General features: G+C 43.1%; 1 protein-coding gene across 1 annotated transcript; it reads right to left on the bottom strand.

Moving 5' to 3' along the window:
• Positions 1-334: 334 nt before the first annotated feature.
• On the bottom strand, positions 335-21594 carry vps41 (VPS41 subunit of HOPS complex). The gene is made up of 28 exons (XM_034108857.2): positions 21398-21594; positions 21015-21053; positions 11872-11979; positions 10433-10510; positions 8773-8847; positions 7802-7864; positions 7645-7710; positions 6096-6215; positions 5871-6017; positions 5719-5785; positions 5111-5208; positions 4898-5027; positions 4644-4759; positions 4424-4542; positions 3819-3900; positions 3634-3726; positions 3417-3544; positions 2919-3063; positions 2769-2810; positions 2634-2684; positions 2413-2550; positions 2274-2328; positions 2047-2187; positions 1819-1955; positions 1156-1255; positions 1017-1061; positions 850-929; positions 335-666 (listed from the first exon to the last, which is right to left on the bottom strand). Exons 1-28 carry the CDS (start codon positions 21413-21415, stop codon positions 634-636), a joined length of 2514 nt encoding a protein of 837 aa, XP_033964748.1. The 5' UTR covers positions 21416-21594; the 3' UTR covers positions 335-633.
• Between the last annotated feature and the right edge of the window lie 559 nt (positions 21595-22153).

Raw genomic sequence — 22153 nt, 5'->3', positions numbered from 1 at the left:
ATATATAATGTATGTTATATGTCACATATATGTTAAGAACTAATAGTGCATCTGTATATTTTACAAGCTGAACAGAGTACCAACACATTTTGGCATCTCGCTGCCTCCCAACAGGTTTGTATGTGTACATCATTTTAAGCTGTCAAATCTGAATGGAAGCAGTAAAATCAGATTTGGAAGGGGACGCTGAAAATAACTTTCTTATGATTGTGTTCAAGTCAGTTGTTGCTGTAGGGGTAGCAGATAGGTGATTGTTATTTCATAATAATTCCTCTGTAAACTGTTATCTTTGTCTTCTAATTCCCATGAAATCAATAAAATAAAGATAAAACAGTGTTTTTATGTGATTTTATTTTTCAGAGCAAATCACATTAGTGGTAAGCAGAATAATGAAAACACTTTATAGTTGTTAGATGCAAATATACAGACACAATCTAATATACATGTTTTGCATGTTTGCAAGTGTACAGTATAGTGAGGGAGGGCACTTCATTAAGTCATGCACCAACAGTAGAGGTAAAGCAACAGGCAGAGGGTAAAAGCATACATAATAATAATAACATGAGGGAGTGCACATTCCCTGTTTACTGTTTAATCTCCAGGATTCCATGTCCTGGCCTGCGCTTCTTCGCACTAGCAGATGTTACAAAACTGCACCCCAGGAATCTAAAAAGGGAAAGAGGGAAGTTAAGAAGTCTCAATACATCACAGCAAAGTCATATGTGAGATTCTCAGATTAGATCAAATAATACCAGGGTAAAAGATAATGATGTAAAAGTTAACACCTAAAGAAAAAGGAATATGATGTGTTGTGTAAAGAGAGACACAGATTGAAGTGAAGTTACTCACTGATCCTGAGGATGGCAAACATTCCTTGTGAAACATGTGTCTGCAGTGAAACACCATCACACTGAAGGGCTTGGCCATGTCTGAAACAAAGATGCAACTAGCATGAATATCTTTCAAATGCCATACAAATACAATGAAATACTTGGACAACTCGATGGTAAACCCACCTGATGGCAGTATTGCAGCATGGCAGGATTCACAAATGTTCTCCTCTGAAAAGAAAAAGAAAAACTAATATGAGTACAGTTTAAAAAAGGACATCATCTCTGCTGTTTCTGCATAAACACAGAGAAGAATGCCACCCACCGTCGACCCGGACTCCTCTCGTCTGTGTTCGGTGCATCTTCTGGAGCAGAGAGAGGGAGTCGGCCACCAAGATCTTCTTACATCCTTCCCTCAGAAGAATCTTAGAAATGAGAAAACAAACGCTGGTTAAGAAGAAAACAGCACTAATTAACACTTAATATAAATCAATTCTCAAAATGTCTTTCTGTTAAAATCACCCTTATTGCTAGAGGGATACATTATTTCTAACTGGAGCTACTGAAGTTAGTTACATTACAATAGCCCTCAACATAGCGTCATGCTTATTTAATCCCTTATAAGTGTATACATGTAGTAAAAACAATATTCTGTGTACCAAAATGTCTTCACTTAGATTAATCCTCCAGGGTGGCATATAAGCAATCTTAAAAGTCTCTTAAGTATTAATGTGACCATAAACTGACTATGTTGGTGCCCGTTATGTCCCATTTAAGCAATTATTGAGTTTTAATTAATTAATTTCACCACTACATGTACATTAAATAATGTGCCTTTGAAATCTTTTCTTTATCTATTCATCCTTTTTAATGTATTATTTCAACTGGATAAAAGCTATACTAGAAGTATGACCAGTGTTAATGGCTGTATTACTTATTTAATTTCAAGGGGGAACAAAGTATATTATGTAACAGAAACAAGTCTAACCTGTAGATTGTAGTCGTGGAGGATTTTTACGAGTGAATCCCTGAGGTTTGGGATCTCCATGCCCTCCTTTATGCGATGGATGAGCAGGATGGGATCCACATGAGTACCAATGTTGTTAAGGAGGCCAGTGATGAACGCTGGGGAGAGCCAGAAGACATGAAAGAGTGAAAATGACAAAGAATTACGGAATGAAAACACATGTTCGGCGGGGATGAGACTGCATCATACGTGGTTTGTCTATAGAGTAAGAGATGAGATCCTCCCAGAGCTCAGCGTCGTCCTGCTCCTTGGCAAACTCTATGGCTTTATCCACATCCTCCAGCTCCTCCATGATCATCTGCAGAGCCCGTCTGCAGTTCCCCATCCTGCCTGCGAGCCAACATGCTAGGTTAGCTTCCTTTTAATCATTTCAGAACACATACAATATGAGAAAACAGACTTTAACTAAGACTTACTGAGCAGGAAGACAGTCTCCTCTACAAAGTTCCTCTGCTGACAAATCTCGAGAGCCTGACAAAAAAGACAACAAAGATGAATGTTTTGTAGCTTTTGGAAGCTTGAATTGAGCATATGGATGACATGTACGACTTGTACCTTTTCAAGAGGACAGTGCGTGCTATCTCTCAGGAATGGTAAAAGATTAGGTCGGTCATATTCAGCGTACAGGCCGATCTGTCTCTCGTGGTATTTTTGGCCTTTGTGGTGGTCCCGCTTGAACAGTTTATGGAGGTACTGTGGGGAAAAGACGAGTCAAATCACTTCTGAATTACATTGTGAGAGTTAATAGGATTTTATTTAAAGAGTTCTCCACTCACCACATGCAGAAGCTCTGGCCTGTCTGCCAGTTCTTCCACCACCCTGTCTGTCTAGAAGCAGAGAGAAGAGAAACAGGATCAGTGTGTCGCACATTTTCAGCACGAGTAAGAAAAGACAGAGACATGTACACTTACCGATAACTTGTCTTCATTGTCGAGAAGCATGTCAACTGCTTTCTGGAAATACAATTATAGAGAATGTATTACTCAAACATCGAATTTATGATTCAAAAAAGGTAAACAATGCCAATAAAATGTCAAAATGCACGTGTTTTCAGGCTGTACCTCTTTGTCAAAGTCCATGAGGAGCACGATCTTGTCCTCGATGGAGGAGAACAGGTTGTGTTTGTGGATCAGCTGGTAAACGTCTTTGTGCCTCAGCCTCAGGTAGATTTCTAAGGCTCTGTCGTACCGCTGGTCGTACGTGTACCTGCGAAAGCATGAAAGAACAACACAATTCTTAATCAAATTTGACTTTTTTTGTATCTGTCAGGCATTCATTTAAGCATTACTCTGTGAATCAAACAGATGAATATAGACACATATTGTGCAACACAGCCTTTAAATACACAAACATTGATTTAAAAACCCAGACTAGATCTTACAGTTTTAGGATAAAAATAGATAATCGACACTAATTTCCTTATAAATGTGTATGAAATGATGCACCCAATATCAACCTTTTTACTTTGTTGTAATTTTAGAAACTGACAACTTTTGTTTGAACGTGTACTTCAATAATGATTCAGTTGGTTGAGTTATGCATGTGGTAAGATCGCTCACAGTTCAGCCAGCGTGGTGAGAAGGGTTCTGTTGGTGGGGTCTCTCTTCAGGTGATCGGAGACCGTCTGAACGATGGCCATGTTGTTATAAAGCTCTCCAGGCCACTCCCGGATCAGGGTGGCAAACCCCTTTTTGGAAAGCACAGGAAGTGACGATTAACAGGTGGATTAACACTGAATGTGTAACAGCATGGCAATAGTATTATGGGACAAAGTACCTCGTAGTCCGTTTTGAGAAATTCGTGCAGGATCATTTCATAGATGGCTGGTCTGAGACGCAGGTCCCCTCGGGGTAAATACTGGCTGATGGCCTGAAATCGGAGAGAAGTGATTGATATGAGATTGATACTATTAGAACGTCGCAACTTATAGAGGTTGCATCACAATTTATGGAAATTCCTACCTTCAACTGCCCGATGGTCTTGAACCTGTATACTTCATTTTCCCATAAGTCCATGTTTTTTCCAAGAACCTTCTGACACTTCCTGAATAGAAGAAGAACATTAATCATTCAGATCTAACTAGACGACTATACATAGATGAATAAGGAATGTTGTACATCACACAACAATACTATAACGTCTTTGCGGTCAAAAGTTTAAAAAATAAATAAATTAAAGAGCAATTTAGTGGTTCAACTTCTGACTAAAGTTAGTAAGTGAACCTTGAGTTAGGATTATTCCCTCATTCTGTTTTTGTTGAATTTGTGTTGCACATGTATTACAGTAATAATTACAAATAAAAAGACATATTTTCTATTCAGTAACCGAGGTGAAAAGACATTTGGATTATGTTAAGGTTGCATGGTTTCCTACTCTAATATAAGGTAACTGCACAAGTGATATCTTTTGTTGAACCCTTACAATAGAACGTTTCTGTAATATACATGAAGACCCAAGAGATGTAAAAAAAGACACACTTTATTGTTTTCAAATATACCCCACACACACATTCACTCACAGTACTGCTTATCACTGGATAAACTCCCTGTGCAGAGGTTAAACGTACCTCGCAGCGCTGTCATAGTCTCCTTTCTCCACCAGGTGATTGATGTAGGCCATCCCGATCTTCTGAACGTCGTGCCTCTTGATGTTTTTGAAGCTGATCTCTGCAGCCATCAGTGCCTCCTGTCACAGTGAAACCACAGCAGCAGGACTCACAGTTAAACTCCATAATTGCAGACAGTAACCTTTGGGCAGCAACATTCATAAAATTCATCAACACAAGCCTCATATTTCTTCTTTTCAAGCAGCCAATCGATATGGTCATCCTGGTCCCGCTCCTTGGCCACGACGATGTCTTTGGGACTGATGATGTAGAAGAGCGACTCTCCCTCGGAATGCTCTGTTAATATAAAGAAATACATTTATGCCTCTGAGTATTGGGCATTACGGCTGACATTTGATGGCGGGTGCTTAATGAAATCACAGCGCAGGAAAAGGTCGCGTGACATTTCTCTGAGGGCTGTTTTTATGGTCTTACCGAGGCGGTAGTCTCTGCACTCGTTCTCTTGGAAGTTGCGCACGGTCAGCGCGTCTGAAGAGATCTCCTCGCAGGTCTCAGGGAGGGGCTGGATGATGTCGAGACGAGGGCGCGCACGGAACTCCTCATCCTGCACAAAGAATGGGTAAACACTTTTATACCTTATTTTACCCTTATAAATATATACTGTATATGTAAGAGAGGGATATTTACCATTTGATCAGAGTTCTCCTTCACAAAGTACAGGGTGACCAGCTGATCCGCCAGCGGGGCCAGGCCACTGATGAAGAACTCCGTCTCAAACGCAGACACTGTTTGAAAACCAAACAAAAGAGGGTCAAAGACACTATGGTATATGATAGTTGATAGTTGAAGTTATCTATATTTATCGCCGTGTACAACAAATCCCAGCTTGTTTTGCAAAAAATGAGCCTTTTTTTTTGCCTGCACCACTAATGTTTGCTACCATTTAGACATTAACACAAAATCTGAATGTCTAGTGTTTCTTTATATTCACTTGTGTATGATATTTGTATTACAATGTCCTTTGTATCCCTTATAACAGGCAGACGAAGTGTCAGGAATCGAGATTATTCACACTTTTATTGTATATCTCTTTGATTTTGTTGAAATAGTTGGTTTCTTGTTATTTTATCTATTTGTTTTTAACTGCGGTTGTGTTAAAAGTTTATCTCATCTATTCTTTATATTTGTTGTATTTCATTTGAATACTGTAGTTGCCTGTATTGACGATAATTGTTCTATAAATAAATCAGCATTATCAGATGTTTTATTATATATGTTACAGTATATTGTTTTACCTATTTCCACATAGCGGCTAGGCAGATCTCTCATTTCCGTAGCATTCCGCTCTTTTACAACACAAATCTGACGAGAAAAGAGAGAATTCCAGAACGTTTTAAACAGTGACATATCTAGTGACTTTCATGAATCAAATGGCAAAGTCCCAAACCTTAATGGAAGTACCCCAGCCAACAATAAGAGTGCTGTTGTTCTTCCAGCACAGGCTGCAGGGGTACATGTCGGGCCTCAGGCTGACATTATCCCGCAGCACGTTAGTGATCCGCTGTTTGGTTCCAATATCATAGATTTTCACTCCCTAAAAGAAATAAGAAAATGTAACATTATACACATGAAATATTGCACTTCTATTGGAGGCATGGGACTGATCACTCACCACATTGTTGGCCCAGGCAATGAGGTTAGCTCTCCACTGGATGTTGGTGATTGAGCCCTCGCCCTCATGCAGAACAGACATCTTCCAGCGATTCAACCAGTTTCTTTCATACAGAAGCAGCTTCCAGAGAGAAAACAGGAACACATTCAATAGTGTCCAAGTATTAACTGTGCAGTTGTGCAGCCAGGCCTACAGAGGGCAGTAGATGAACAGCCAACAGATGTGTCTAAGAAGAGAGTTAAACAGCTTCATAGATCCAACGTAAACTGTAGGCAACTTTTTTTCACACAGCAAATCATAAACCAGATAAACCAGATTTTGGTCTTTATATAAAGATCTTAATTCCACTTCAGAGCATTTAGGCACAGAGACAATGAAGAACAATTGCTCCTTTGACTTACTATAAGTGCATTAGCTTCACATTCAGTGGTGGAAGAAGTCATTTTACAGTCTAATACGGTTATATGCAAGTAGAATATGACATGAAAGCTATAAAGGGAAACTTGATGCATTAACAATCATGATTTCATCCATCCCTATTCCTCTCCTCGTAACAGATTCTTTAATGTGTTGCGGTGTGATGTGGCAAGTATAGAAACAACTATAATGTGGAGTGTTGTTTTTAACCACAATGCAATGTGGTATCAAGCAGTACTATTTCCTCAATTGTTTAAAATGTGGGCCTGCTATTGTGCGAAACCTGTCATTCACATTCCCTGCATTGTTACCATCCTTACTATAAACTCATAAAAACATGTGCATAATATTACCAAGGATGCAGGGAGAAGGTTGTGTAGGCCTCTTTAATTCAGTGGTTGGGCGATGTTAATAAACAGTTTGCTCTACAAAGAGATGATATGACAAAAGAACTGTGGAGACAAAATTGAATTTCCTTTGACAGGATGTGGCTCCCGTTGAGGCTTATTGATTTTCATCACAGGCACATTGTGGAGGCCTTCGAAACTTAGAACTGAGAGGAATCAGCGGCAATTGAAAGAAAATGGCAAAGTAACACTAACAATGGGGTATAAAAAGAAAAAAAGTTGTTTTCTCTCACCCCTGTTCTATAAATGTCAGTATACTATATTTATGGATGTTTTTTGCGATGACGCTACTACAACACGGTAGTTGTGTGTACATGTAATACTTGGTGGTGTTACTTCAAAAATTAAACTACTAATCTAATGTGTAAGATAGTTTCCAGAGGACTTTAAGGAAAGAGATCACTGCATGTGCCCGGAAATCTAAGACTGTGTACCCTCTGGATAATGACATCTACTTGCCGTGCTTGTGAAGCATTGCCTTTCAAACACTGTTGAGCGAACAGCACTTTGTGAAAATGGGCAGCTCTCCGGAGAGCACTCCAGCAAAGAGACAGAACAACTAAGAGCCTTTCACACCAGACAAAGACCTGTGCATCGCCGTGAGCCGCGCCAAAGTGAGAAGGTTTGCGGACCCCGGACACAATCAGGAAGAATTATTGTGGAAGGAAATGGGCCAAAACTGAACATAATGGCAGCACGTGTGAAAAAGCACTACTCAAACCTACCTTGTTTCCCCCGGTGACAAACTGTTTGTAGTTTGATCTGGTGAACTGAGGGTGTAATGCCACTACCTGAAAAACAGTACGTACGCGAGTCACATATGTGTCAACAAATGTGTTTTTTACATGGAACAAATGCATCAAAGTTTTGATATCAACTTACTTTGATGGGACAGTCAAAGTTCTCATGGAAGCCCTCTCTTGTATAGAGACCAAACACCTGAACCTGAAACAAAGATGAGACGGCAGAATGGCAGGCAAAAGGTGAATAACTCAACATTTCAGCTTTAATTGCTGCCTCTGACACTATCAGAGGCCAGCGGGGGGAATTGTAGTCAGAAAAAGTGCCTTGATTGGCTCCCTTCTTCTCCGCTGGGTCACCAATTAGTGGACAAGTTGATTCTTCGGACCCCGCAGGGTTTGGAAACTCAACCACAGCCTCCACAACAAACCCTAATGTACCTTTAAAGTACATGACACCCAGTTTCTCTTCATCCGAGGGCCCCAAAAAAGTAGAAAAGGTAGAGGAATAATACAAAACTGATGCAATCTCCTTTTCCGAGGCGCACCAGCGATTAAGGATTAAGTTAGATTTTCCAAAGGATTAACATCCAATTGAATTGGTGGAGGGCAAACAATTGCTGTAGATTTTAATTGTCAGCTCTACTTTTTTCGTGCGACAAGATCTTGTTTTTGCCACCAGGGTGCTGGGAGTAAGGGGGAGGGTGATATCAGAGAGCATATCTTCACTGCGGAATCTATGAAGGATGGTGGTAATGATGAGAAGAGACAAGATAACAGCACGGTGGAGAACATGGAGCGGGTATCCATTGACTGCTGACTGACAGCTCGACGGATACAAGCGGTACCCTTAACTATTCAAAATAAATACGAGTTTTTAGAAATTCACGCATCGTGAGGAAAAATGTGTGTAGATATGACGAAGATAAAACTTCAGGTTAATGCTCCTGCTTTCCTGAAAAAAATCACAAGTTCCACACCATTAGCATAAAGTTGAACACTGATAGGGTGAGTTTTAGAAGAATCTGAGGATGAATTATGAAAGATAAGAGATCTTTTTTCAATTCAGGCCCAAGGATCAGTAACCAGTGGTGATGAGCGGAGAGATCTCACCTTTCCATCCTCGGAGCAGATGCCCACATGCTCTCCACTTTCATCCAGACTGATCTGGTTGATCTTCACTGAACTCTGCGGAGACACAATATCATGGCATCTTGGGTGAATATCTTTGAGGCTGGCCAAATGTTGCTGGCTGATATTTTACTCCATTAAGTGAAATGCCAGAAAAAGCAAAAATAATTTGAGTATAAAATGGATGCACAGTCCTGTATGTGTCAATGCAAAGAGCGTGGCATTAACACTGCAAGATTAGAGGGTCCCAATTCACAGCTGATGCTTTTAAAGTTTACACATCCATGACTCTTTAGATAAAAGGATCAACCAAATGACATACATTATAACAAATGCTACTTGAAACCCACCACTAAAGGGTTAAATGTGCATCTCTGTTGATAAAAAGAGGAAAAGTTTTTCTTATCGTATATTTGACTATTTCTCCAGTGCTCTAGGATCATCTTGGTATTTGGTACGCATGTTAAATCCTTTTCACAGAATGTTGGCCGTGACAAATCCATCACACAGAACCCAGCTGTGTCTCTTCTGTTCAGTGAAATAGCTTCCTTGTTTTTTTTCCAAACAATAACTGATAACTGGCAGTAAGTTCCTCAGGTGAGTAGCACTCGAATCAATGTGCTCAGCAGGGTAACTGCAGTTAGAAGCACAAGTGCTGGTACATTAACGTAAAATGGCCCCTTTGTGCAGACCAAATCAGCCTTGAGTGCGGATTTTCTTTTTTTTGTTGGCAAATTAAATTATAGGTCAGAAGTCATTCCCTCCAGAAGTGAGGAGAAATGTATGGGGAGAGTCAGAAGTTGGGGCTAAATCAGATACTCAAGATTATTGCTGGTTATAAAATCTAGCACATAAAAATATCTGTCATTCATTAGGGATCTAATATGTGCTTCTGCTGTGCTTTAGAGAATTCCGCAATTTAGGAAATATTCTACATTGGTTTCACATTAGATAGATACAACTCTCACATCAGTCTGATAAATATTAGGCTACAGCCAGCAGTTTGTTAGCTTAGCTTAAAGGTGGGGTAGGTACGTTTCAGAAACCGGCTCGAGATACACTTTTTGTTATATTCCATGGAATGCTCTTAACATCCCGATAGCAATGAATATCTTAAGTGCTTTGACAAAAAATCCATAAAAAAATGTCATCTGTAGAAGCCGTAATACTGTAAAAAGTACAACCAATCCGTTTAGCCAGGCCGGCTAAACGGATTGGATGGCCTACCTGCCTGTCAGCCTTCCATCGGGGCACAAACTTATCTCGTGCCCTCATTGGTCATGTGCACGTTCGTGTGTGTTGGAGGAGGGGCTCTATAAGGAAGTGGCAGTATTTTCAAATTCTAGCGATCTCGAGCCGGTTTCTCAAACTTACCTACCCCACCTTTAACAGGTATGCTAACATTTGTTGATAAGCATAAACACAGAGTAAAGCTGAGGCTGATGGGAATTTGTTGTGCAGGTTGACATCAATGTTGTAGCACTAGAGAAAAAGTCAGAATATCACAAGCCGTGTGCATTATTTAGTGTTAAAACTATTAATAATATATCATATAATAACTAATTTAAGCACAATTGTTTCCGCATTGCTGAAAAGTTAATCATGTTTGCCAGTTGAGCTAAAAAAATTTGATCAAACTCACAATTTCAAATTTCTGTGTCACATTTCCCTGAATGTCCAGCAGGAAGACCTTTCCAAAATGGGTACCTAGGGCAAGAAACTGACAAAAGATACATGTAAATTAAACCAGACACATGGAACAAAATCAATACTTTGGAAAAAATACTGTAATGATGAAGGCGGTGGAAAGGGATAAAAAAAAAAAAATTGAAAAAAAACTCCTGGAGCTGGAGCGACATAAGCAGAGTGGGGATTGGGTGGGCTTGGAGGCAAAACTGTGAAATTGCAGGGGTTGGAAAAGCCCTATTTATTAAAGCATACAGTGTGAAATGGCATTTTTCCCCTCAAATTAAAATGCTTAAGCATAATAAATGCACTGTACATCTGACTTCTTCCCATGCTCCCCATGCAACCCAATCCCCTCCCTGCCCAGTAAGAAGCTATTATTTCTGCCGCGCAGCAACTGGTTTCTTTGCTTTGTGCTTCAGTGTGTATGTGTGTGTACATGAGTCCACTGGGACAAAAAAATTATAGAAACTGGGGGCTTTTGGCATTAGATTAAGTGTGTGTTCTTCCACCCCAGCCCCTGCTCCGTGCCCTCCTCCTAATCCCCCTCCCTTCCAGAGGAGCATGTGGATGTGCGGCGAGCCCACCATGCTTCAGTGCCGTCTATAATGAAATGCTTATATTTACAGGCACAGCTGAGCATGTCAGACAGAGCCCCTGCAATCTTCCCAAATAAAATAACCAAAAATAAATAAATAAAGAGTTCAAGCTTGTGAGGCGCTGGAGCGACTTTTAAAAAAGGGATTTATCGGAATGGAATTGTTCAAATGAAATTCCGATTCAGACACTTAAAATATGAGGCAACATAAGGCAATATGTGCCGTCGTCGATGGCTTTAAGGTTGTGGGAGTTACGAGGGCAGGCGGGGGGATCAGGTGTGACCGGGCAGGGGGGGGGGGATCAGGTGTGACCACACAGGTAGCTGGATGGTGGAAAGAAAAGAAATACCAGGGAAAAAAGACAAGTCAGATCAAATCTAGAATTTCAGCAGAGCAATGTCTCTCACTGTGGCACGGTTGCTTTTTTGAGGTTTAAATAAAAAACAGGGACCAAATCCTCAAAGTGAAAAATCAATGAAAATCAATAGCGGTTAATAAAACATCAGGTGAGGAGACATAACTGGGTATGACTATTTGCTCTGCTGTGGCCTGTGTGTGTGCTGCCGGTGCCACAACGATTAAGCATCCTGCGAAGAGTGGCACTCTTAAAAATATCTACGTCAGACCAACAGAGGAGAGGAGCGAAAAATATGTAAGAGTGGGAATAACAATGGCGACTTGAGAGGAAAAGCATGGGGAAGGTGAGAAGAGAATGGGCTGTGCTGTGCACATAAACAATGTGAAATCTGGACTTGAGAGGTAAATGCCTTTGTGGCCGGTGGATTAGAACCTCTACCTTGTCATGGACGGTCATACAGCTGGCTGCGTCCTTCTGCAGGATTTCTGTCACCCCATTGGAGAGCCTCTCGTACTTCAGCTTGGGCTCCTCCTCGCTGTCCTCCTCCTGGTGGGGAAAGTAAGATGAGCTCTGGGTAAAACAGCACAGTGTCCTCCAACAAACACTGTAGTTGACAATGTTCTTCGACAAAAGCCATTGCCAAAAAACCTAGAAACTAAAATAACAAATTGTCCGCCACAAGTCATAATTCTGTATTCAAATCTAAACTGTTCTGAAACAAGACATCTCTAATAGTAGCCGGGCTAGCTTAACAGTCCACAGACTGAACCAAAGCTAATGTCGGTCGACGGGCGTTAGCCGGCTACCCTATTCTGCCTTACAGAAGAGTATGGTACTAACACACCAGTTAGTATTATAGTCAACCTCGCCGTTCTTCCTCTGGAGTTAAGGTAAGGTTTTGACTTTCAAGTTAGCAACACACCCGTTGCTAGCTTGTGTTTTTTCCCTCACTGCCGACACCACGGTAGCGAGGACGCTTTTTTCTTTTCTCTTCTCACGGAGGAGAAAAGGATTACAAGAATATTACCACACCAGGTAATATCCTTTGAAAAAAAGACCCACACTGTCATTTTTCCCCCCGGATTAATGACAGATTGGTAACACTTTTTTCTCGACGTACCTGTTACGAGCGGGCCCTCTCCACGCCTCGTGGCGAACGAGATGGACGCCTCTCTCCCTCACACCAGAGGAGTCAGGAACTCGGAGGCTCGGCGCTGCGGGTTGAAAGTGTCAGGCACAGACTCACACCAGATCTGTTCGTCCTGCCTCGGGCTAGAACACGCCCAGGAGGCCATTGACAACCCCGGCTCGTGCGGGCATTGTGCCCGCTTCACTATGAAGAGCCTCCGCCGAAGGTTAGCACAACAAGCTAACCTGTCGGGACGGGACTCCCTCATGTCCACTGATTTGCCGGCTGGCAATCAAGACACGGGGGCGTCCGCCGCAGAGATAGAGCCCCTCACTGGGTCGGTCTGGGGCTCATCGACAGCGGCACCCGCAGAACCGGAATCCCGCGCCATATCAGGCCCGAGACCCGGTGGCGGCAAGAGACGCGGGAACGGGGCCCCACGCTTTACCAAGCTGGGGCTCCCGGCTGGACCTCACCATGGTTTCACCCGCGGAAGATGTCCTAGAGTTAGACTACATGGAGGACGAAGAGGATACCTCTGAGTTCCTCCTGTCTGACTCGGATGAGCAGGAAGATGACATCTTCATGTCATCGGCTCAGGCTGCAAAGCCGGGAGCGATGGCTGCTCTCCCGGGCGATAGCACTCCAGCTTCGCCCTGTCTAAGCATGGACCTGCAGGCCGTGTGTCAGCGCCACGCGTCCAGGCTAGACATCCCGTGGCCCGAAATGGCCAAGGAGACCTCCAGGTCCCGTTACGAGGGGAAACTTTTTTCCCAAACAACGAGGACAAAGAGGCAACTCCTTCCGGTCTTCCCGGAGATGTTGGATGAGGTGTCGGTCACGTGGAGAGACCGGCCCTTTAGCAACAAGGCCCCAATCCAGGGTGCCTACTCCCTTGACTGTGACGGTATGGAGAGGCTCGGCCTGCTCCGCATACCGCCTATGGAACCGCTGGTGGCAGCCCACCTCCTACCAAGGATGGGCCAGCCACCAAGCAGGAACCCCACGCTGCCAGCAAAAACGGACCGATTCCAGTCGACCATGACTGAACGGGCCTACAGAGCCGCAGCATTGTCCGCCAGGGCTCTGAACGTTTCCTCAATGCTAACCGCGTACCAAGCGGAGCTCTGTGAGGATATGTCGAGCAATCCTGGACCGGCCACTCTGGACGAGATAGCCGCGGTCACAGACATTTGTCTCCGTGTCCAACGCTGCGCCGTCCAGGGGCAGGTAATGGGGATCATGGTGGTGCAGGAAAGAGCTAGATGGCTCAACCTCACCAACCTCCCAGACCGGGAAAAGGAAGATGTGCTTGACATGCCCATCGTTCCCGAGGGAATTTTCGTCTCTGCTCTCGCTTCCATGCAGAGGAAGTGCGAGTCGAAAAAGAAGGAAGACGAGGCCCTCCACCTCTGTCTCCCTCGAAGGGTACAGCCGCTGCCTTCGCAACAGCGGCCCTTCGCCCAAGCTGCACCGAACTCTGCTAGGTTCAAAGTACCAGGACAGCAGAGGTCGCAGCCCGCCCCGAGTCCCCAGCCCAGGCAGGAGATGAGGGTGAGTTGGCCTAGAAAGTCTCCGGTTCCGGCTGCAGCCCAGGCGCAGCCAACCCAGAATTTCGGCCAGCCCCTCCTTCTCTCCTCTGTGACAGAGCTGGAAGTTCTTTCCCCGGCTCTAAATGTGTCCCCGCCGCCTCGAGAGATGCCTCAACGTCAACCTCAAGTCCGCATAAAACACATGTCACATCTTTCTTGTTTGAATAAACCATTTTCCGCTGACGCATCCAGGCTTCGGCCAAGGGCGCAGCTCAAAAAAATGAAAAGAAAGACAATAAACAGTCCGTTAACTATAAATCCCCTTCTGAGAGCAGCTACGGCCTCTCTCAAAAGGCGGATAATAAACGGGTCTGTGAAGGCACCACCGCCACGCGCATGCGCAGTGCCGGTTGGGGCTTTAAGGGCACTACCGTCACGCGCATGCGCAGTGCCGGCTAGAGCTGTAAAGGACAGCCCGCCAATCCTTCCCCTTTTGAGAGCAGCTACGGCACCTCTTAAGAGGCGGATTATTGACGGGTCCGTGAAACCGTGAGAGTTTTGGTTATTATGTAATGCGTAGTGGCACTACACCCGACTTTTCTAGTGCGGGACGTGCCTACAGGTGCTGTCCTTTCACGGAAGGTGGTCACCACGGACGGATTTACGAAGGTCGCCCGGTGAGAGGTCCCTAGAGCAGAGACCTCCAGCGGGCACACGTAAACTACCCGGAGCTTTTAGCGGTGTTCCCCACCCAAAAATGCTTCCTGCCTTCTCTCAGAGGACAGACAACACGATATCGTGTATGAACCGCCAGGGGAGGTTGCGTTGTCTCCAGTCACACACACTGGCAGACAAACTGATCCCTTGGAGCGGCAGACGTCTCCTCTCTCTGAGAGTGACACAGGTACCGGGAGTTATGCACCTAGGGACAGAATTACTGTCCAGAGGTGCACCACTCTATGCAGACTGGACTCCTCATCCAAGGATCGGGAGTCCGCTGTGGGTGCGTTACGGCGGAGCTGCGTTAAGCCTGTTCGCAAAAGGAGAAAATGCTCAATGACAGCTGTTCTCTTTAATGCACGATTTAAACGCACTGTTAGGCGGGGACACACTCGTACACGAATGACCTCTGGGTCATCTGTACGCGTTCCCACCCCTGGCTCTGTTACCCCCAACTCTGGCCAGAGTGAAGGAGCAACGCTACACACTTACTCTGATGTTTCCGTCCTAGCCCGCAATGCACGGGCTGGCGGAGATATATCAGTTGTTGTGCGGGCAGTCATGGCAGCCCCCACCACGCAGGGACAGATTGTCTCAGGCGGGGGGGGCGATCCTTTACCCACGCCCGGTGCGCGGGGCACTATGGGCCTGACCCGTGAGTGGTACAATCTGAATACAGTGGGATTCCCTCAGAAGGTGATAAACACTATTCAGAGTGCGAGAGCTTCCTCCACCAGGTCTCTTTACGACTGTAAGTGGAGGGTGTTTGAGGAGTGGTGCCTTCAAGAAGGACACATCTCTTTTCAATGTCCTGTCGGGGTGATTTTATCATTTCTACAGGACTTGATCGAAAAACACAGAGCTTTGTCCACGATCAAGGTGTACCTGGCTGCTATTGCTGCATGCCATGTGGGCTTTGAGGGTAAGACGGCTAGCCAACATCCTTTGGTTTGCCGTTTTATGAAGGGAACTCGCAGGCTCCTCCCTGTCTCCAGGTCGCTGGTGCCCTTATGGGACCTGGCAGTGGTTTTAAATGGGCTCAAAATGACCCCATTTGAACCCCTGGAAGGAGCTGACATGAAACATCTGTCACTCAAGACAGTGCTGTTACTGGCCCTGGCATCCGCCAAGCGGGTCAGCGATATCCGTGCACTGTCTGTACATCCCTCATGCACTCAGTTCGCCCCAGGGCAAACGAGAGTGTTGTTGAAACCCAACCCTACCTTTACACCAAAGGTGGTTGGTTCGTGTACCCCAATTGATATTGAGGCATTTCCTCCGCAGCTGGTTTCCTCTGGGGAGCAGCAGCAGGATCTGTTGTGTCCAGTCCGGGCTTTGCACACATATATGGACAGATCAAAAGAGCTTCGTCTTAATGACCAACTCTTCGTGTCCTGGGCTAAACCTCACAAGGGTAAGCCTGTTACTAAGCAACGGCTATCCCACTGGATCGTGGAGGCGATTGCTTTGGCCTATACGAGTCAGAATCTGCAAGCACCTTCGGGTCTGCGGGCTCACTCGACTCGGGGCCTGGCTACATCCTGGGCTTTGTTCAAGGGTGTTTCCATCCAAGACATCTGTGCAGCGGCAAGCTGGTCTTCGCCACTCACTTTTGTCCGCTTTTACAGGCTAGACGTCTCCGCTCCAAGCGTGGCCCGAGCAGTGCTGGGCACCTTGTTGAGTCGGGACCCCACCTGTTAAATTCTGGTTGATCGGTGATCTTCGAGATAAGCTCGTCTGGCAATACGGGAGCTACAATATCTCATAGTGAGACATCGAACGGAGTGTTATGAATGAGAACTATAGGTTACTTACGTAACCCCAGGGCTCAGAGTAACATGAAGTGAGATGTCTCACCAGACGGCCCTCCTTGCTATGGTGAAGCGAGAAGAGGTGCTTATTTTGAATGACGCATGCGTCGTGGCGCAGGCTACTTATAGGGGGTGATTTCCCTTCTGTTTGCTCCGCAATGAGGCGCATCCCATAGTGAGACATCTCACTTCATGTTACTCTGAGAACTGGGGTTACGTAAGTAACCTATAGTTTTTGCAAACACAAAAATTAGACCGCATTTGTCTTTATTTAACTTGAACAAGAAAAACCATCCCCTCCATTTAGGGCTGAAACTAAACTTGTTTATTAATCTTTTAATTTTGTTCTTGATCAAACGCTTTGTGCATAAAATATCAGAAAATAATAATGCTACTGTGCTTATAGTTGCTCATCAAATCCTCACATTTGAGAATTTGAACCATGGAACATACATTTTAAAATGACTGAAATAATAAACCTGCTCTGCATTCTTATATAGTAAGCAATACCTACATGGATTCTGGCCTCTTTTAAGAAGTTCATACATCTTGCATGTGTGTTTCAGGAGATATATGCACAAAGACACACTTGCATTACCTTGCCTTGCGTGAAATGCAGGATAACCCCATTTTTCATGACCATTCATCCCTGGTGACATACATGAATTTAGTCATTTCATAAAGCAAACATTAAGGTATTCTACTGTGTTACACTTTCCAGCCGGAGCCAGCCTTTGCGGCCAGTCACAACCTGAATATTACCCATAATTCAGTTTATAACCAATGCTGCACAGTGTGTGGCTGCCCAGAGGGTGCATCAACTCAAAACATTGTCTGCCATTATGTGCTACTGGATTGGAGGTGGGGGCCGAGAGCGTGGAAAAAATGTTATTTTCAAAAACAATCCTTTCCCACTCAACAACGCCATATCCAGGCTATTTCCTGTGTATTCTGGTTGTGAGATTTCTGATGCGGGGGCATTTGTCACAGCTTTCAAAGGTGTATCAAACAACAAAGGCAAACTTCATCCTCAGAGAAATCCAACCAATCTTCAAACTTCTGCCATCTCCTGTAAGTTGCCTTTTGTTTCGTCAACTGGTAAAGGGTTGGAACTATTTTTGCCATATTACATGCCGGTTGAAAGTTCAGGCTGAACCAAAATGTCTTTCTACAATAAGGATACGATACTGCTTTCAAATACATAATGAAGACTACATAAGTCATATACCTTCAGCATGAGAAAAGAAACAATCTTTAAAATAGTATCATCTCCCCATGTTTGTCTGAATATTAGGCAAAATCTAAATAAATGAGTAAAGACACTTGAAAAATGCAGGTAAAATAATGGGAATCTTACGCTATGCCCTTAACAGTGACCTGATATTATCTCAAACACAGATTTAGGGAAACATGTTTGATAGTGCTGTTCTGGAGGCTTTTGTCGTCTTAAAATCTACCTAAGACACACCTACATTTGCCTACCACATTTTGTGCATTTTAGGAACATATAGACATTTTGTGAGTAAATCATTTGTAATTTGCCCTGTTTTCAGTCAACTACAGACCATTTTAGCCATATGTTTTGCCTTTTGGAAGTTGAGATACAACAAGCTGTACCATCATTGGGTCCATATAAACATTTTTAAAATACACAAGGACCAAACAAGATGTACATTAAGGCAGAACAGGAGGACATACCTTCCTAAATATTAGGAAAGAAAGAAATCCACAACTTCCAACTCAGCATGACTGATACACTTACAATATATAGGTTTCAAAAATATTGAAAATAAAAGTATACTACACACTTTTCATAGCAAAGTTACACATTGTGTTTAATACAACAGATAACACATTAAAAACACATATGTGCCATCTGCTGCTAACGGTTTGATCCACTGTACTCAGTCCAAAGAGACAATGAATGCTATTTCCTTGAAAATGTGAGGCATCAAAACAAGAGTAACACCAACCAGGCTGATTGGTGTACATGTTAAAACAATTCAGACAATTCTGGCTCAATTACAAAGGTGGTCAGGAGTTGTCATTTCCTTTTAAGAACAAATTGTTATCTTGCTAATTTTGCTCTGTAATTAGCATTATATTGAGCATACAAGCCCTGCTTTGAATCCAAGTAGAGCAGCATCAGGCAACAGCAAGCTTCATTATTTTGAAGTATTTTAGTAAGCAATCAGCTGTGTGCCGCTACTTGGAGGAGAGCCAGAACTCCACAGTCCTTAATACTTACAGTGGGGCAAAAAAGTATTTAGTCAGCCACCAATTGTACAAGTTCTCCCACTTAAAAATATGAGAGAGGCCTGTAATTGTCATCCTAGGTACACTTCAACTATGAGAGACAGAATGGGGGGAAATAATCCAGGAAATTACATTGTAGGATTTTTAATGAATTAATTGGTCAATTCCTCGGTAAAATAAGTATTTGGTCACCTACAAACAACATTTCTGGCTCTCACAGACCTGAAACTTCTTCTTTAAGAGCCTCCTCTGTCCTCCACTTGTTAACTGTATTAATGGCACCTGTTTGAACTCGTTATCAGTATAAAAGACACCTGTCCACAACCTCAAACAGTCACACTCCAAACTCCACTATGGCCAAGACCAAAGAGCTGTCAAAGGACACCAGAAACAAAATGGTAGACCTGCACCAGGCTGGGAAGACTGAATCTGCAATAGCTAAGCAGCTTGGTGTGAAGAAATCAACTGTGGGAGCAATTATTAGAAAATGGAAGACATACAAAACCACTGATAATCTCCCTCGATCTGGGGCTCCACGCAAGATCTCACCCCGTGGGGTCAAAATGATCACAAGAACGGTGAGCAAAAATCCCAGAACCACACGGGGGGACCTAGTCAATGACCTGCAGAGAGCTGGGACCAAAGTAACAAAGGCTACCATCAGTAACACACTACGCCGCCAGGGACTCAAATCCTGCAGTGCCAGACGTGTCCCCCTGCTTAAGCCAGTACATGTCCAGACCCGTCTGAAGTTAGCTAGAGCATTTAGATGATCCAGAAGAGGATTGGGAGAATGTCATATGGTCAGATGAAACCAAAATAGAACTTTTTGCTGAGTTGCATCCAAAGAACACCATACTGACTGCGAAACATCATGCTTTGGGGCTGTTTTTCTGCAAAGGGACCAGAACGACTGATCCGTGTAAAGGAAAGAATGAATGGGGCCATGTATCGTGAGATTTTGAGTGACAACCTCCTTCCATCAGCAAGGGCATTGAAGATGAAACGTGGCTGGGTCTTTCAGCATGACAATGATCCCAAACACACCGCCCGGGCAACGAAGGAGTGGATTCGTAAGAAGCATTTCAAGGTCCTGGAGTGGCCTAGCCAGTCTCCAGATCTCAACCCCATAGAAAATCTTTGGAGGGAGTTGAAAGTCTGTGTTGCCCAGCGACAGCCCCAAAACATCACTGCTCTAGAGGAGATCTGCATGGAGGAATGGACCAAAATACCAGCAACAGTGTGTGAAAACCTTGTGAAGACTTACAGAAAACGTTTGACCTCTGCAATTGCCAACAAAGGGTATATAACAAAGTATTGAGATGAACTTTTGTTATTGACCACATTTTACCAAATTATTTTCCACCATAATTTGCAAATAAATTCTTTGAAAATCAGACAATGTGATTTTCTGGATTTCTTTTTTTTAATTGTTTTCTCATTTTGTCTCTCATAGTTGAGGTATACCTAGGATGAAAATTACAGGCCTCTCATCTTTTGAAGTGGGAGAACTTGCACAATTGGTGGCTGACTAAATGCTTTTTTGCCCCACTGTAGTTCGACAGCACTAAACTCAGGTGCTCTTTCCATTTCCTTTTACTCTCTCAACTGTTGTCTTCTGCAAGCCCTTGCTTGATGTTTCATTCAATTCTCTGCTTCCTATAAAACCACTCCCCTTCCTGCTAGGCTGATGTATAAAGCTATATTTTATTTAGCCTACTTGTGATTTTCAGAAGCACAAGTGTACTGTAACATGCCAAAGCTCAGTCATAATATTGATGGATCTGGAGGGCTATATGTAATTCATGAGTGTTTGACACCTCTCAAAACCTGACAATGATCCGTACTGGATCAAGCTGGGTTGATAAAGGCTGGCTATGTATTGCAGTCCTTTCAGCAGGCAGCAAGCTTTAGTTGAGTTCAAAAATCACCCATGCTTGACAGAACTATGCACACCCCTGTCATTGACAATATGCTGCTCTTGATGCATTTCTACATTGACATACTGGTGCAACTGCATGACATTTTTAGGGTTGTTTTTTTTGCCCTCTTACCACTAATATTATATTGAACCCCTCTCACTCTTTCTTTTTTTTGTAAGAAAAGGAAATGGTTGAAAGTGATGTTTCTTACCTCAGACTCATCTGTGAATTCCTCACTTTGTTTCCTGCCCTGGATGAAGAAACATTACGATTGTGTTATTATATTAAAGCAGCAAATCATACAGTAAAAGTCTAATTTGATTTGAGAGTACATTAGAATACAACTGAACTCAAAACGAAATTAAGCAGCGCATTACAGCCATATATTAATTAGAAAAGGCAACATATCAAATCAATGTAACGCTATCAAACCACAAATGTACCCTTTTTACAACATAGAAACGGCCGGAAAACGAGCTAAATAAAAGCAAAGTGTAGCTGAAATTTGTCTCCGATCACAATTCATGTTTATGTTCATGGATACACGTATAAAAAAATCAACATTAGCAAGCTAGCGTTAGCATGATGGCTTACCTGCTCCACTTCCGCCATCGTTATGAGCTATATATCCGAACAGAATATTAATAAAGTCTCAATACGTTGTCAGAGAATACATGTTAAGTCCACAAAACCTCAATTAGGTTAGCTTCATGTCAAACATATCCACTATAGCCTACAACAAAGTGATGTTTGTTGTGGAAGCCTGCTCCCTCTGTCATAAGGAAAATCACATGACAGACACAAAGCCGTGAAGCATTATGGGTATTGAAGTTGTTCTGTTAGACGTCAATCGTCGATAGCAGAGGAGGTGAGTGACACTAATTAACGACAGGTGTGTCTTTTAATGTGTTTTTAACGTGTTATATGTATTTGCCATAAGCATTCCTTCCTTTTTAACAAAGTTATTGCCTTTGTTTTTATCATTTTTATTTTTGGTTGAGCAGTTAACTAAGCTAGCACAATTCTGGAAACGTGTCCGTTAGCTTATTGTCTGTGGGATAAGTTTAAGGTCTTAAACTTTCAAAGTATTAAACTGCGCCTGCAACTGGTAGGTTATTAACCACACGTCATATCTTTATAGAGGTTTTATTACAGCTATTTAAACTATTTTATTGTGCCAAATTCAATAAATATAAATGACTGCTAGCTTAATATACGCCCTCCAAACTTTTCCAACGATAATACAACATTTTGAAGTAGCTATTTTTGTAGTAAAGTTAGTTTCATTACGTTTTTTCATTATGGTATTACTTTTTCTTTTGCAAATATCTCATTAAAATACTATTCCCA

Source organism: Pseudochaenichthys georgianus, chromosome 20 (assembly GCF_902827115.2).
Source record: "Pseudochaenichthys georgianus chromosome 20, fPseGeo1.2, whole genome shotgun sequence".
Classification (NCBI taxonomy): domain Eukaryota; kingdom Metazoa; phylum Chordata; class Actinopteri; order Perciformes; family Channichthyidae; genus Pseudochaenichthys; species Pseudochaenichthys georgianus.
Note: the sequence above shows the minus strand (reverse complement) of the source record. Positions and strands in the feature narration are given on the sequence as shown.

Excerpts from the sequence above, each read along its gene's own strand:
- vps41 (XM_034108857.2), bottom strand. Across the intron at positions 5,209-5,718 it reads TAGCCGCTATGTGGAAATAG|TGTCTGCGTTTGAGACGGAG; the intron begins GTAAAACAATAT and ends GTTTTCAAACAG. Across the intron at positions 4,543-4,643 it reads TTGAAAAGAAGAAATATGAG|GAGGCACTGATGGCTGCAGA; the intron begins GCTTGTGTTGAT and ends TCACTGTGACAG.